General features: G+C 46.2%; 1 protein-coding gene across 1 annotated transcript; it reads left to right on the forward strand.

The window, feature by feature from the left end:
- Positions 1-6,253: 6,253 nt before the first annotated feature.
- On the forward strand, positions 6,254-14,785 carry LOC120864535 (transmembrane emp24 domain-containing protein 9-like). Its single transcript, XM_040241598.1, has 5 exons — positions 6,254-6,296; positions 11,457-11,717; positions 12,116-12,259; positions 12,421-12,608; positions 13,429-14,785. The coding sequence occupies exons 1-5, from the start codon at positions 6,254-6,256 to the stop codon at positions 13,576-13,578; spliced, it is 786 nt and encodes a 261-aa protein (XP_040097532.1). The 3' UTR covers positions 13,579-14,785.
- The last annotated feature ends 1,175 nt before the right edge of the window (positions 14,786-15,960 follow it).

The raw sequence follows: 15,960 nt of genomic DNA on the forward strand, positions 1-15,960 counted from the left end.
GATTCTTTACCATCTGAGCCACCAGGAAAGCCCAAGAATACTGGAGCGGGTAGCCTATCCCTTCTCCAGGGGACCTTCCAGACCCAGGAATGGAACTGGGGTCTCCTGCACTGCAGGAAGATTCTTTACTGGCTGATTAACCACTGGACTGCCAGGGGATTCCCAAGAGACTCGTTTTAGCTACAATGACAGAAACAGATCTGAAAGTGAAAGAACTGAAAAGGATAGTCCACACAAATAGTTACCAGGAGAGAGCAAGTGTGGCTAAACTAGTATCAAACAAAATAGACTTTAAGTTTAAAAAAGTACAAGAAACAAACATTATATTAATATATAATTAATAATATTAAGAATATTTAATATATTATTATTTAATATGTCTTATTTTATTTTATTTTATTTATTTTTTATTTTCCTTTACAATTCTGTATTGGTTCCGCCACACATCAACATGAATCCACCACGGGTGTACATGAAGCAAAAATTGACAGAATTGGTGACATTGTCAGTCTAGTCTAGTGGTTAAGACTTCCAACACAGGGGGCCCGGTTTCAACCCCTGGTTGGGAAACCAGATTCCACATTCTGCTTGGCCAAAAAATTTTTTTTTGAAATGGACAGAATTGAAAGGAAAACTAGACAGTTCTACAATTATAGCTGAAATCTTTAATACCCAACTCTCAGTGGTGGGTGGTTTAGTTACTAAGTCATGTTTGACCCTTGTGACCCCATGGACTGTAGCCCACCAGGTTCCTCTCTCCATGGGATTTTCCAGGCAAGAATACTGGAGTGGTTTGCCATTTCCTTCTCCAGGGGATTTTCCCTATCCAGGGATCGAACCCAGGTCTCCTGCATTGCAGGCATCAGTTCCGTTGAGTCACTCAGTCATGTTTGACTCTTTGCGACCCCATGAATCACAGCACGCCAGGCCTCCCTGTCCATCACCAACTCTCGGAGTTCACTCAGACTCACGTCCATCGAGTCGGTGATGCCATCCAGCCATCTCATCCTCTGTCGTCCCCTTCTCCTCCTGCCCCCAATCCCTCCCAGCATCAGAGTCTTTTCCAATGAGTCAACTCTTTGCATGAGGTGGCCAAAGTACTGGAGTTTCAGCTTTAGCATCATTCCTTCCAAAGAAATCCCAGGGCTGATCTCCTTCAGAATGGACTGGTTGGATCTCCTTGCAGTCCAAGGGACTCTCAAGAGTCTTCTCCAACACCACAGTTCAAAAGCATCAATTCTTCGGCGCTCTGCCTTCTTCAGAGTCCAACTCTCACATCCATACATGACCAATGGAAAAACCATAGCCTTGACTAGATGGACCTTTGTTGGCAAAGTAATGTCTCTGCTTTTGAATATGCTATCTAAGTTGGTCATAACTTTTCTTCCAAGGAGTAAGCATCTTTTAATTTCATGGCTGCAGTCACCATCTGCAGTGATTTTGGAGCCCACAAAAATAAAGTCTGACACTGTTTCCAAAGTTTCCCCATCTATATTCCCATGAAGTGATGGGACCAGATGCCATGATCTTCATTTTCTGAATGTTGAGCTTTAAGCCAACTTTTTCACTCTCCACTTTCACTTTCATCAAGAGGCTTTTTAGTTCCTCTTCACTTTCTGCCATAAGGGTGGTGTCATCTGCATATCTGAGGTTATTGATATTTCTCCCGGCAATCTTGATTCCAGCTTGTGTTTCTTACAGCCCAGATTTTCTCATGATGATAGAAGTTAAATAAGCAGGGTGACAATATACAGCCTTGACGTACTCCTTTTCCTATTTGAAACCAGTCTGTTGTTCCATGTCCAGTTCTAACTGTTGCTTCCTAACCTGCATATAGGTTTCTCAAGAGGCAGATCAGGTGGTCTGGTATTCCCATCTCTTTCAGAATTTTCCACAGTTGATTGTGATCCACACAGTCAAAGGCTTTGGCATAGTCAATAAAGCAGAAATAGATATTTTTCTGGAACTCTCTTGCTTTTTCGATGGTCCAGCGGATATTGGCAATTTGATCTCTGGTTCCTCTGCCTTTTCTAAAACCAGCTTGAACATCTGGAAGTTCACGGTTCACGTATTGCTGAAGCCTGGCTTGGAGAATTTTGAGCATTACTTTACTAGTGTGTGAGATGAGTGCAATTGTGCAGTAGTTTGAGCATTCTTTGGCATTGCCTTTCTTTGGGATTGGAATGAAAACTGACCTTTTCCAGTCCTGTGGCCACTGCTGAGTTTTCCAAATTTGCTGGCATATTGAGTGCAGCACTTTCACAGAATCATCTTTCAGGATTTGAAATAGCTCAGCTGGAATTCCATCATCTCCACTAGCTTTGTTCGTAGTGATGCTTTCTAAGGCCCACTTGACTTCACATTCCAGGATGTCTGGCTCTAGGTGAGTGATCACACCATCGTGATTATCTTGGTTGTGAAGATCTTTTTTGTACAGTTCTTCTGTGTATTCTTGCCACCTCTTCTTAATATCTTCTGCTTCTGTTAGGTTCATACCATTTCTGTCCTTTATCGAGCCCACCTTTGCATGAAATGTTCCCTTGGTATCTCTAATTTTCTTGAAGAGATCTCTAGTCTTTCCCATTCTGTTGTTTTCCTCTATTTCTTTGCATTGATCGCTGAGGAAGTCTTTCTTATCTCTTCTTGCTATTCTTTGGAACTTTGCATTCAGATGCTTATATTTTTCCTTTTCTCCTTTGCTTTTCGCCTCTCTTCTTTTCTATTTGTAAGGCCTCCTCAGACAGCCATTTTGCTTTTTTGCATGTCTTTTCCATGGGAATGGTCTTGATCCCTGTCTCCTGTACAATGTCACGAACCTCATTCCATAGTTCATCAGGCACTCTATCTATCAGATCTAGTCCCTTAAATCTATTTCTCACTTTCATTGTATAATCATAAGGGATTTTATTTAGGTCATACGTGAATGGTCTAGTGGTTTTCCCTACTTTCTTCAATTTAAGTCTGAATTTGGCAATAAGGAGCATCTAGGGCCTTGCTAAGACCAGCAAGGGGGCACTCTCATCCCCCTGCTGATGTCTATGTTAGAAGCTTTCTCTGTCCCTTTTCATACTTTAATAAAACTCTGTTACACAAAAGCTCTTGAGTGATCAAGCCTGGTTCCTGGTCCCAAAGTTAAATCTTCTTATTTGGAGATCACGAATCTGACATTGTTCACCATAAACTATCATTGGAAAAGGGAAAACTGGAGACAATAAAAAGATCAGTGGTTGTGGACTTCCCTGGTGGTCCAGTGGCTAAGACTCTGTGCCCCTCACTCAGGGGATCTGGGTTCAATCCCCGGTCAGGAAGCTAGATCCCACATGCTGCAACTAAGAACCAGCACAGCCAAATAAATAAATATTTAAAAAAAGAAAAAAGATCAATGATTGCTAGGAGTGAGGTGAGGGGTGGAGGCAGGATAAATAGGCAGAGCACAGAGAACTCTTAGGGCATTGAATCTATTATGTGTGATACTATAATGATGGATACATGTCATCATACATTTGTCCAAAATCATAGAAGGCATAGTTCCAATAGAAACACCTAATGTAAACTATAGACTGTGGGTGGAAATGGTGTGTTGATGTACTTTAGTTGGTTATAACAAACGTACTACTTTTGTGCAGGATGTTGACAGTGGGGAGGCTGTGCATGCTCTGGGCAAGGAACTTTCTGTACTTTTGATTCATTTTTGCTGTGAACCTAAAACTGCATTTAAAAATAAAGTCCTTTTAAAAAAATATATCTTTCTTCCATCAAACTTCTTTGTATCTTTGTCAAAAATCAGAATGGCTTCTGTTGGCCTATTTCTGGGTTCTCTGTTCTGTCCCATTGAGCTATTTGTTTATCTTTCTACCAATACCACATAGCCTTTATTGCTATCATCTTGATTGTTTTTGTTTAGCTGATAAGTTGTGTCCTACTCTTTACACTATATTCCCTGGTGGCTCAGAGGTTAAAGTGTCTGCCTCTAATACGGGAGACCTGGGTTCGATCCCTGGGTCAGGAAGATCCCCTGGAGAAGGAAATGGCAACCCACTCCAGTATTCTTGCCTGGAGAATCCCATGGACGGAGGAGCCTGGTGGGCTACAGTCCATGGGGTCGCAAAGAGTCGGACACAACTGAGCGACTTAACTTACTCTGTACAACCCCATGGACTGTAGCCTGCTGGGCTCCTCTGTCCATGGTATTTCCCAGGCAAGAATACTGGAGTGGGCTGCCATTTCCTTCTTCAGGAGATATTAATAGGATTTGTGTTAAACCTGAATATTAATTTGGAAAGAATTGCCATCTTTACTATGCTGAGTGTTTTGGTACACAAATACAGTATGTCTCTACATTTATTTGGGTCTTCTTTGATTTCTATCATCAGGATTTTGTAACTTTTGGCAATCAGATCCTGTACATGGTTTGTTTAGATCTTACCTGAGTAATTTCCTTTGGCATGATTGTAAATGGTATTACATTTTAAATTTTGGTTTATGTTTATTATTAATACATAGCAATGTGCTTAATTTCTTTGTGTTGCTCTTATATTTTGCAAATTGCTAAACTCATTTGTTAGTTCTTTGTAGATTCCTTGAGATTTTCCATCTGTACAATCAAGTCATCTACAAATAGGGATAGTTTTGTTTCTTCTTTTCCAATCTGCATGCTTCTCATTTCTTCTTTCAGCCTTATTGCAGCTGTTACAGCTTCTGAGGTGCTGCTGAGTAAGGTGGTGAGAATAGACATTTTGCCTTGTTTCTGATTCTAGAAGGAAATCTTTCAATCTTTTACCATGGTTAAATTTAAAATTTCAGTTTTGCTAAAGCGCTGTTACAGGAAGTTTCTTGAGAGATGAAGAAAGGAATATCTCTACATCTCACACACCTGTCATACTTCCCAAGCTATGCTGTCACCCGGCTCTGTGCTTTTAGTCTGACACACTCTCTGGTATGTTCCGTTGGTTTCCTCTGAGTTCTTGAGTCAGAGCCTTCACATTAAGAATTGGACTATCAAGAAGTGGACAACTCTTGGCACATTCTGTTTCTGTAGCAGTGTAGAAAAAGTAAACAGTTTCTATCCAGACGTTTATCAGTCTTGCTGGAAATCTTCCCCACTGAGCACTGACATAGTCAAAGCAGGAGACAGGCTTCGTGTCCCAAACAGGCTTCCTAAATCCAGGGCTACAGCTTGGAGAGCACTCAGAGATGGGAATCTTAACAGTAACAAGGAAAACGTTCATAAGGGATTAAATAATACAGGGAAAGTAAAGAAGGCAGCAGTAGGAGAATATGCATGTTCAACTATGTATATCCAAGGACTTCCCTGCTAGTCCAGTGGTTAAGACTCCACGCTCTCATGCATGCATGCACGATAAGTCACTTCAGTTGTATTCGACTCTGTGCACCTCTATGGACTGTAGCCTGCCAGGCTCCTCTGTCCAAAGGATTCTGCAGGCAAAAATACTGGAGTGGGTTGTCATGCCCTCCTCCAGGGGATCTTACCAATGCAGAGTTCAATCCCTGGGCAGGGAAATAGATCCCACTTGCTACAACTAAGCGTTCACACTAAAGATCCTGTATGCTGCAACAAAGATCAAAATCTTGCATGCTGCAACTAAGACCCAGTTCCACCACATACATTGTTTTTTTAATATGTACATCCAATGTGTGTGTGAGAGAGAGAAAAAGAGAGATTTGGGACACAAGTATGGAGTTTATTCTTGACATACACTCAAGGGAACAGGGAAACTAGAGATCAAATAACATCAATCAGTGTTAATGGTAACTGAAGAACTTACTTCACTTTAATTCCATCCAACTATTCTTAAGACAGAAACTCCCCCAGGAGGAGGTCCTTGCTTCTCAGGTGTTTCCTGAGAAGCAAACACCAGTGCCACCTCTCCCACACTCAGGGAGCAGTCCTGGGGTTCCCTTTCTCCTCTCCGGTGGTGGCAGTGCCTATTCAACCAACAAGTATCTACACACTTGGGAACTGTAGGATGGAGTGATTGACATAAGCCCTGAGAGGCAGAGAGTTCTGCAGCATGGACCAGCAAGCCGCACAGTGGCTGAGCCCTCATCTGGATCAGCCCTAGGGGCAGGAAAATCTGAGCACCAGAGACGGGAAGCAAGGTACAAGCTCATATGATCAACTAATGAGAGCTAGTCCAGACTGTTGAATCCTAGTTTTAAGGATGGGGATGGAGAAGGATGGAGACCAGAACCCACCTTATGTCATTTGAAATTGTTATTCAAAGCTAGAAACATGATTGGGGCTTACCAGATTGGGTATAACTGGGACTTACCAGGTTTGTTATAGCAGTATTCTGGCAGTGGCAGCCGCAGAAACCCAACTGTCTTACTTTCCTCTTAACCTCAGCCCCAAGCTGCTCCACTCCAGTCCAAGAGAAGACGGGACTGTGACCCACTTTTCTACTCTTGCCTTTCCACTCTGTCCTCCATCTCCTGGTTTGTAAAGCCTTCAGTGTAGCTGGGATGAGAATGCTGCCATGACCTTTTGGAGACCCAGTGGTGCAGACTCTGGTTGGGAATGTATTAAGCATATTTTCTTATTTTCTGTGGTCCTGGTGCGCTGGCATCTGTTCCCTCATTGCCCCTCCCAGGATGAGCCAGTTCTTAGAAATAGCAAAGAACTCCACTCAGAGGGCATCTTTCAGATGCAAAAGAACTAATCCAAAGCCCATACCAGCACCACCACCACCACCACCCGCCCTCTGCCACCATCTTTATTGAACTCTCATGTGCCAAACTAGTCTTTCTCCTGTCCTAATCACCCCATGGTCAGATACCAGACAACCAATGAAAGCCAAAACACCACAGAGACTGCTGAAATTATTCAAACTAACCAATCACCCACTCCTTCCCCTGGAAACCACAATAGAAGCTTTTCCCCACGATTTCCCCTCACTCCTGCCTCCACCAACCCTGGTGTTTCCCCACGTGCCCCTGCGTGATGTGGTATAACCAGTCCTCTTGAGAACTGTGAGTAATAAACTATCTTTTCTTTCTTTCTTTCATCCTTCTTCTTTTTCTTTTTTTGCCACACCAAGGTCCATGAGGGATCTCAGTTCCCCAATCAGGAATTGAACCCGCATCCCCTACAGAGGAAGCATGGAGTCTTAACCACTGGACTGCCAGGGAAGTCCCCAAACTATCCTTTCAATAGCAATCATCTCCTATCTTTAGGCCTCACCACGCCTAAAGAATAGTAAAACCTACATTTTAAAAACAGAAGAGAGAGGTGGGAAGTGCTATGGGAGAGAGAGGAGAAAATAGAGGAGAAGAAAGAGGGAGAAATTGGAAGTAAGGAAGCATCACTGTCTGCATTTGCCATCTTCCTCCTCTCTCCTCCCTCCACCTTTCCCCTGGGCTCTATCTCATTATAGACAATGAATGATCTTTGAACCTAAAGAATGGGGTTTCCCATTTGTATGAAAGACTGAAGAGGAAGTCTTCAGACAAGGGCAGGAGTGGTTGCCAGTTAGGGAACTTGACAGAGAGGGTTATGAGCAGTAGATGATGTCTGAGAAAGCTGCATCCCATGTCCAGGTTCATTTATACAGATTCAGGCATGAGGGGAGAGGGTTTGCCCTTGGTTAAAACAAAGCCCAGAGAGAAGTCCTGGTACCTCAGCCAAGTCTGTGCATTTCTTTAATCATCCAGAAAAGATGTTCAGAAGATGGTGGAGAACTTTGAGGATGCTGCAAACATTTTACTTTGGAAAAGTATAATGACATTTTGGCTGGAGTAGAGCTGGGACTTAAGTGTGTTACTTAAGTATATTGTTTCTGGCCACACTACCTCTAGTTGCCCTCTGAGTCCTGGGATCAATGGTTTCCCGATTCTCAGGAACTGAGACACAGCCCAGGCACTCCCTTTGATTTGCCCTCATTGTAGGAACCCCTGCAGTGCAGGAAGGAGGGAGGACTAAGCCAGGCACATACCTGTGAGATGGATTGCCTGAATCCCTGAGGAAAGATGGACTAGAAAGGAAGACAGTGAGAAAACTCACCAGGAGTAGAAGAATACTGTCAGAGGGATCAATGTCAGCCTGGGAGCAGGGGGTATCTGAATCAAGAAGTGTAGCTGATTCCAGATCCAGACTGATACTGTTCTTGATGTCCCTGGATTCAGCACGTACACGCCCTTCAGTGCCTCGGTGTTCTGGGACAGAAAGCACAGGGAAAGAAAACACATAGGAAATTCCTTTGTGGAGATGGAAACAAAGACTATTTTCTCACAGGCCAGGGAGGAAGAAGAATGTAGAGGCCACTGGACCATAAGAAGGGACAGTGACACTGTGGTACCCTGGGGATGAAGTAGAGGTCACCAGCAAACCAACAGAATCCACCCAACACCAGAGCACAATTGCACATGGAAGCTCCGATTTTAGCTGCAGGACATTGTGACCCTGATAAGCCTCACCCCCACCATCCTCAGCTTGAGATGCCTAATGGGAATAATGAGGAGGGGACATCACAAGAAAGGCCAGGCATCAGATATGGAGATTTTGGCTTTTCCAGTGCTTATGACTCTTATTGCTCTTCTTCCTTCTTTCTCTCCCACCTCCTTCATCCTTTCTTTCTTCTTTCCCCCTTCGTCCTTTCCCTCTTCTCTCTTTCTCTCTCCAATTTCTCTTTCTTTTTCCCCTTTCTATTCCCCTTCCTTTCTCTCCATACTTTTCTTCTTTCTTTCCTTCGTCTCTCTTCCCTTTCTCTAACCAAACATCCATCACACAATCATGCTGCTCCTGGATTTTTGCTAGGCTATGGCAAGCACAGAGATAAATTTGTGGCAGAAACCTGTCTTTATCCCTTCTAGCCATCAGTCCCAAGGGACTTTAGTGTGAATGAACAACTGTAATTCAACATGGTTAATACAAAGCCCCAAGGAACCCAGGATTAGAAACACCTAAGAAAGTGTCGCTGCATTGAAAGGGTGAATAGGAATTAGGCAAGTGGAAAAGAGGGCAGCAATGGGGGTTTCAGACATCCCTTAAAAAGGGCCCAGCGCATAGTAGAGGCCTGTAGAGACTAGATCTTGGGGGAACCCAAGATAGGGCAAGTAGATGTAGTTCCCCCAATATCTCCTTTAACCTCACAAATGACACCCAGGTTCAGTGGTCTTGGCAGTGTGGAATGAGATCACTGTCAAGTGGGAGAATCCCTCACTGCTCTTATATTCTCAATCCTGTCATCACTTAAAAACGGGTTTTATCATCAAAACAATACTTTTGCCACTTGGAAACCACGTCACCATTTCCAACATCAGAATTCTTGACTTTGAAATCCTGCTGGTGTGCTGTCTTCTTACATGCCTGTCTCTGCAGCCCCTAATAAGTTTACACTTTTGTCCCTTTAGAAGATTTCTGTGGGCAGTCTGACCACTGGCTATGAAACAGTACTACTCACTGTGGGCTAGTGTTGGTCCATTAGCATTTGTTATAGATCTTCAAAGAGATAAAGTACAGAAATTGAGTGTTTAGAAACTTTCGCAAAAATTTAACATTGATGTGACATCCAAACACATAATGTTTCATTTTTTTAAATTTTGTTTTACAAGATCATTGGTTCATGAGGGATTGGAAAATTTATATAAAAACAACAACAAAAAACAAAACCAACCAGTCCTTTAAGGCAGACAAAGATACCGGCAATCACGATTCAGGACCGTGGACAGCACCTCACTCAGTCTCCCAAACCCTGAATCATCATCATCCCTGCTCCCAGCTCCTGGTGAATGCCCTTTGTGAACAATTAGTTTCTAAATCCAACTGATGCTTTTCAGTTGTTGTCTTAATTGACCTTTCTAAAGTGTTTGCCTTTGTTAACACTTGCATCTGCCATTTTTGTTAAAGACCATTCCCAATGAAGGAACAAAAACTTTCCCCTAGAATTATCAACGGGCCACACTGCTAAAGTGAGGGGACAATTTCTGGTAACTTAAACATATCATTAATCTTAAAATACTGTATTGACATTGATCCTTTGCTTTTCAGTGAGCTATTAGAGGGAAGGAGACAGGTTTTATTCATCTTTTTGTCCAGTATGCATTGTAACGTCTTGCCCAGAGCTTGTGTGAGCAAATGTCTGCTGCTTATCAGCTGGATGACCTTGGGAAAGTATTACTCAACTTTTCTTTGCCACTGTTTCTCCATCTGTTAAATTGGAATCCCATTAGAGTCTACCTTATAAAGTTTTAAAAATATTAATTTAGTTAATACACTTAAAAGTGCTTAAAACAGTGGCTGGCACAGAAGAATAAAAGAATATTATTATTTTCATCATTATTTTATACTGCTGAATAAACCAATGAGTATGTATTATTACCAAGTACGAGATAGTGGAGGACTTCATCCCATCACCTGGATAGATTACTGCTTTATATTGACACTTGGGTCTCTACTGCCTACTCAGGGCACTGTGAGCTTTGGAATTCTTGAGATTTGCTATTCCTGGACCCCTATCCTGTCATGTTGGCCCCATTCTCCCACACCTTTCAGTTGTATATTCCCTTTCCTTTTCCAGTTGCATTCCTGATGCCTTCTTTCACTCTGCAGGCTCACCCACAATCTCTTCTTTTGGTCCCACTGGATAAAGGGTCCCACCTGTGCAAGTGGGCCTGGCAGCTCCTGACCCCTCAGTGATTTGGCCCAATTTACCTCCTCCCTCCCATAAACTTTCTAGTACCTTACCTGTCTACTGCTGCTAGGTAATTCTAGGTCTTTGCACCTAAGTGGTTCTTGCTCCCTCGATGCTCAGGGAGATTTAACCATTTTTCAGAGCTCGAGTTAAACTTGAGTGTTTGCTAAGTAGCTTCAGTCGTGTCCGATTCTTTGCGATCCTATGGACGGTAGCCCACCAGGCGCCTCTCCGTGGGATTCTCCAGGCTGGAATACTGGAATGGGTTGCCACGCCCTCCTCCAGGGGATCTTCCCGACCCAGAGACTGAACCTGTGTCTCCTCCCTCTTCTGCACTGGCAGGCAGATTCTTTACCACTGCTCCACCTGCGAAGCCCTGAGTCAAACTTACCCTTCCATAGAAGGGACGTTTCTACCTCCCTTTCCTGAACTACCCTCTCAGCCTCTGAATTCCACAGGGCTTGTATGCAGTTCTCATTCTGTCTCACCATTCCGTCTACCATCACTTCTAACCTCCTTGAGGTTTAGGTGCAGTCACCCATCTCTGGCAACTGCTCTGCAAGTTTCAGAGGGCAGTCTCCTTCCTTCCTCTCTCTGCGGCTCAGTTACCACATCAACAAGATGGCGCTAAGAGCACCTGCTTCCTTGGGTTTCTGCGAGCATTAAGCGAGGTAAGGCAAGGAAAGCGTTCTAGAGCGCCTTACTGGCAGGCTGGGAGCTCGCGGGGCCCATTTGCAACGCGGGTTCGCGGGAACGCGCCTGTGGCGGGGCCGCGCTGGCGCTCCTGGGATTCGGTCTGTGCGCTAGTTCGCAGTCTCCGCAGGCGGGACGCAGAGACCTCGGACTCGCCTGGGAAGGCGGCGGGGGCCTGCGGGACACGAGGCCCTGGGCCTCGCGCCGGTCCCGGGCTGGGATGGGGCCGAGCGAGGGCAGCCGGATTGGCCCTGCCGCTGCTGCTGTGGCAGCTGCTGCCGCTGGCGGGCGGCGGGGGCGCGTTCTACCTCGAGGTCCGTGAGCTGGAGGAGAAGTGCTTCATTCAGGAGATCCCCGATGGCACCGTGGTCATAGGTGCGCGAACGCCGCCAGTCCGGGCTTTGCCCTACCCACACCCAGAGCCCTGAGAGGGAATGGGAGATGGGGCCCGCGGGATCAGCTCAGGCCCCGGGGAGGGCACGGATGGGAAACAGGCGGACAGCTGTTTGGTCAAAGCACCCTCTCCATTGCCTGTGCAAGGGTTGGGCACACGGAGGAGGCTAGACTGATCCAGATCCGGGTAACAGCAGAAAAGCAGGGTTGGAGAGGGGAAGAGAGAGGCAGAGGGCTGTGGTCAGGCCCCACAATCAGACCAGATCTTCCTGTTCCTCCGCCCACCACCACCCCTGTGACCAAAAGTCCCTGGTGGGCTCTGTGGATGGAGATGCATCTGACTGTGGATGGGAGATGCATCCAGGCTGCCTCTCCATTAGGTAACTACAAGACCGAGCTATACAATCCTGCTATGGAAAAGTACCAGCCCTCCCCGCAGTGGATCAGTTTGTTCGTGTTTGTGAAGGACCCTGAGAACGAAGTGAAGCAGGCCTTGACTCCATGCAGCCCCGCCCCCTTCACCCGCCCCTGCCCTCCGCGGTCTCCAGCTTCAATGCCTAGCCCTCCTTAGCCCTCCGTTTCTTAGACGAGGGACCATCTCCTCATAGGCAGGAGGGCTCAAAGAAGGCCACGCTCCTTGCAAACTGTAGAGTACTGTACTGTATTGGCAGTGCTGGGATCTGAGATTTTCGAACCCGGACCGATGCCTTTTCTCTCACATCCTCCTTCCTGGTCTGGCCAGTGAGGGTCAGAACCTGGGATACCCCAGGCCCTCGGGGCAGCTTCACCTTCACCTCCCAGTCGCCAGGAGAGCACGAGGTCTGCCTTCACCTCAAGTCCATCCGGTTCGCCCTCTTCTATGATGGCAAACTGGTGAGTATGGAGCAGAACATCACCAGTCCTCAGTGTCTCAGTCCCTGGGGTGAGAAGGGGTCTGTAGGTGGTGCCTCTTGACGAGGGCTGGGCTTTCCATGGAGTAAGCCTACAGAAAACAGTTCCTGAAGAATGAGAGGGGACCCAGGAGGGAGCCACTTGGACTTAAAATCATCCCTAGGCCCCCTGCCATCTCTAGAATGAAGCCCAAGCTTCTAATGTGAGATTCAGAGCTGTCCGGCAGCTGAATGCTCCCAGGCTCTTCGTTACCACCTCCCACTGACACAGATCTCCTAGAAGCTGGCTGTCTCAAACACTGAGTCACACCTTGGTTTCTCTGCACATTTTTTCAGTCCCTTCTGTCTTTTGGACTTGGAACTCCATGCAAGCAGGGCCTTGATCTGGGATTTTGGCACCTGGAGCAGGGCTGCTCCCACATCACTGTGAGGAAATGAACTGCTCAGTTCAGTCAGGCCCAGCCTAGTGTGTGGAAGCTGGGTTTCCTGCAGGTGCTCCCTGACCTCCAACCCTTGGCTCCTCTGCTCCTCAGGCCATTCACTTGGACATGCTGTTGGATGAACACACCAATGATTATACGGAACTTGCGGCCAATGACAAGCTGACCCTGCTGCATCTGCGCATACAGCAGCTGGTAGAGCAGGTGGAGAAGGTCCAGAAGGAGCAGGAATACCAGAGGGTGAGGCTGGGCCCAATTGGGACAGCAGACGTGTAACCTCCCAGGGAGTGGCTCTTTCAGCTTTTCCCCTGGAGGTCAGTTCTGTTCTAGCAACATGCCTTCCTCCTTCTCCCCTTCTCACAGCGGCAAGAGGAGCACTTCCGGCAGACCAGCAAGAGCACCAATCAGAGGGTGCTGTGGTGGTCCATCCTGCAGACCCTCATCCTTGTGGCCACCGGCATCTGGCAGATGCAGCGCCTCAAGAGCTTCTTTAAAGCCAAGAATTTGGTGTAAATCAGCCTCAGAGACCAGAGGCCTGGCCTCCAGTCAATCCCCTGCTGCTGAACGATGGGAGGTGATCTGGCCTGGTCTGTCTCCTGACTTCTCCCATCCTTCCCAACCCTGAGGGATTTCCTTGTTAACTGGCAGGGGGAGAGAAGACCTCTTTTAGCTGGTTTTCTCAGTTGGGATTTGGGAGGGAATGAGTTTCCAGCTGGAGACACATGGGTGGGAGAAGCTGCTAGCTGAGCAGGAGGGTGGTGAGTGTTATCCCCACTTCCATGTTAATTAGGATGAGTGAACTATCCCAAGATGGAGAAAATAGGAGTGAATATAAATTATAACTGTCCAATTTTCTGAGCTAAACATTTATTGCCTCCTATGCTACAATTTGTTCTATGTGGCCAATCAGATGTTTAACATGTGAGCCTTTGGTGGAAGATTGATCCCAAAGTGGATGAGGTGAAAAATGCTTTCATCCCAGAAGCATTAGCAACATGTGGAACTTTTTCTAGAAAAGTCCAACTTGGGCCCCTCTTTTGGGTAACCTGAGTGCTGGTGGTAATCGTGTGCCCATTGCACCTTCTCTCTCTGGGCTCTAGTCAGGCTCGCGTGCCACCTTATTCCAATTACTTGGACTGCTGGGTTCTTCAAGGAATCTGATGCGCCCCTCTGTGGTCTTGCTTTTTTTCAGTTGACCTCTGTCTCTCTGTGATCCCACTGGCTTATCTTTTCAGGAGATGCCTGAAGTTCCAAGTCACTGCTTCCATTACATTCAGCATCTCCCGTAACTCAGCCTTCACAAGTGCACACAGGTGTGCATGCGTTCATGCTAAGTCACTTCAGTTATGTTCAACTCTTTGCAACCCTATGGACTGCAGCCTGCCAGGCTCCTCTGTCCATGGGATTCTCCAGGCAAGAAGACTGGAGTGGGTTGTCATGCCCTCCTCCAGGGGATATTTCTGACCCATGGACAGAACCCACATCTCTTATGTCTATCTTCATTGGCAGGCAGGTTGTTTACCACTGGCACCACCTGGGAAGCCCTGGCACATAGGTATAGATGCCCCCCATCGCTTCTGCCTGATCTAGTCCACATTTTACCAAGTCCTAGGTTGGTGGCCCTGTTGCACCATAGTCATCTCTCATGTGAATTTGACATTTTCTGTTATAAAGAAATTCACTGGTTGGCATTTGAATAAATTCATGTCCAAATTGTCAAGGCCAGGAGTATTAATAAGAGAGACTCCCCATGGGAAGGGGTGGCTGTGATAGCCCTGGCCCCTGACAGAGACTCACCCTCCCCTGGGATAATCCTGAGGGTGACTACAAGCCTCAGGGGTGTTGCTCACTTGTGTGTCTGGCCACAGTTGGCCTCAGAAAATATGAATGAGGCTTAACTGAAGGCTGGGGGCAGGGACCACTGGAGAATAACTCTAACCATAGAATGTGACCTTAGGCTCACTTCCCTCATCTGAAGTTGGTGGGGGTGGGGATGGGGAGGGTGCTCTACTCTCTGCTGCAGGGGAAGGAAAGTGATCTAGATGGGCACATTCTTGCCCATGGAACCTGCAGTGTAACACCAAATGAGTCAGAATATTGAACAAGATGCAAAGGTGATGCATGCTTCTGAGGAGGAGGGCATTGTGCTAAGGGCAGTATTTCAAGGGTCCTGGTCTAATCTAGTTAGTCATAGAAGGGTGCTTTTCAGAACTCAGACTCAGGATAGACGTTAGCTGGGGAAAGAATGTTCTGGCTAGAGAGAATAGCAAATACAGAAGCCTAAAACAAAAAAGAACATGGCTATTTGGGGAAACCGAAAGGAGGCCGCTATATCAAAATCCCAACTCCAGAGAGACTGCCTGCAGCTTGCTTTCCAAATTATGACTTCATGTCTAGGACTTGCCTCTTCCTCATGATTAACCCTAGAATGACCACACACTTTTCAAAGGGACTCTGTCCTCTGCCCACATAGGTGAGACCTTATCCTGTCACTTCGATAGAGAAACAAGTCACAAAACAGCAGCAGTGAGTGAGCACATGGAAGAGCTGCAGACACAGGGGAAGGGGGTTTCTTCGTGTCAGCCTCCCCAGCCATTTCCACGTGGAAACTTCACAGTCACTCTCTGGGGGAATGGCACATGTCCCTGATTTAGAGAAGAGAGCCAGCTAGTAAGGGATGGCCATTCTGAAATGGGGCGAATTCAACTCAGGTCTTGGTGTTCTTTCTTTCTGTTTCGGCTTCTCTGTTCTGGCTACTTTTCTCCAGGTAGAGGAAAGATCACATACAAAGAGGTAAGAGCTGGTCATTTGAATTTCTAATTTCTTGTGGCTGCCTTAACAAATTACCAACAACAACAAAAGTCTATTTGTCTCACAGTTCTAGACGCCAGAAGT

Source organism: Oryx dammah, unplaced genomic scaffold, assembly GCF_014754425.2.
Source record: "Oryx dammah isolate SB20612 unplaced genomic scaffold, SCBI_Odam_1.1 HiC_scaffold_5, whole genome shotgun sequence".
Lineage (NCBI taxonomy): Eukaryota > Metazoa > Chordata > Mammalia > Artiodactyla > Bovidae > Oryx > Oryx dammah.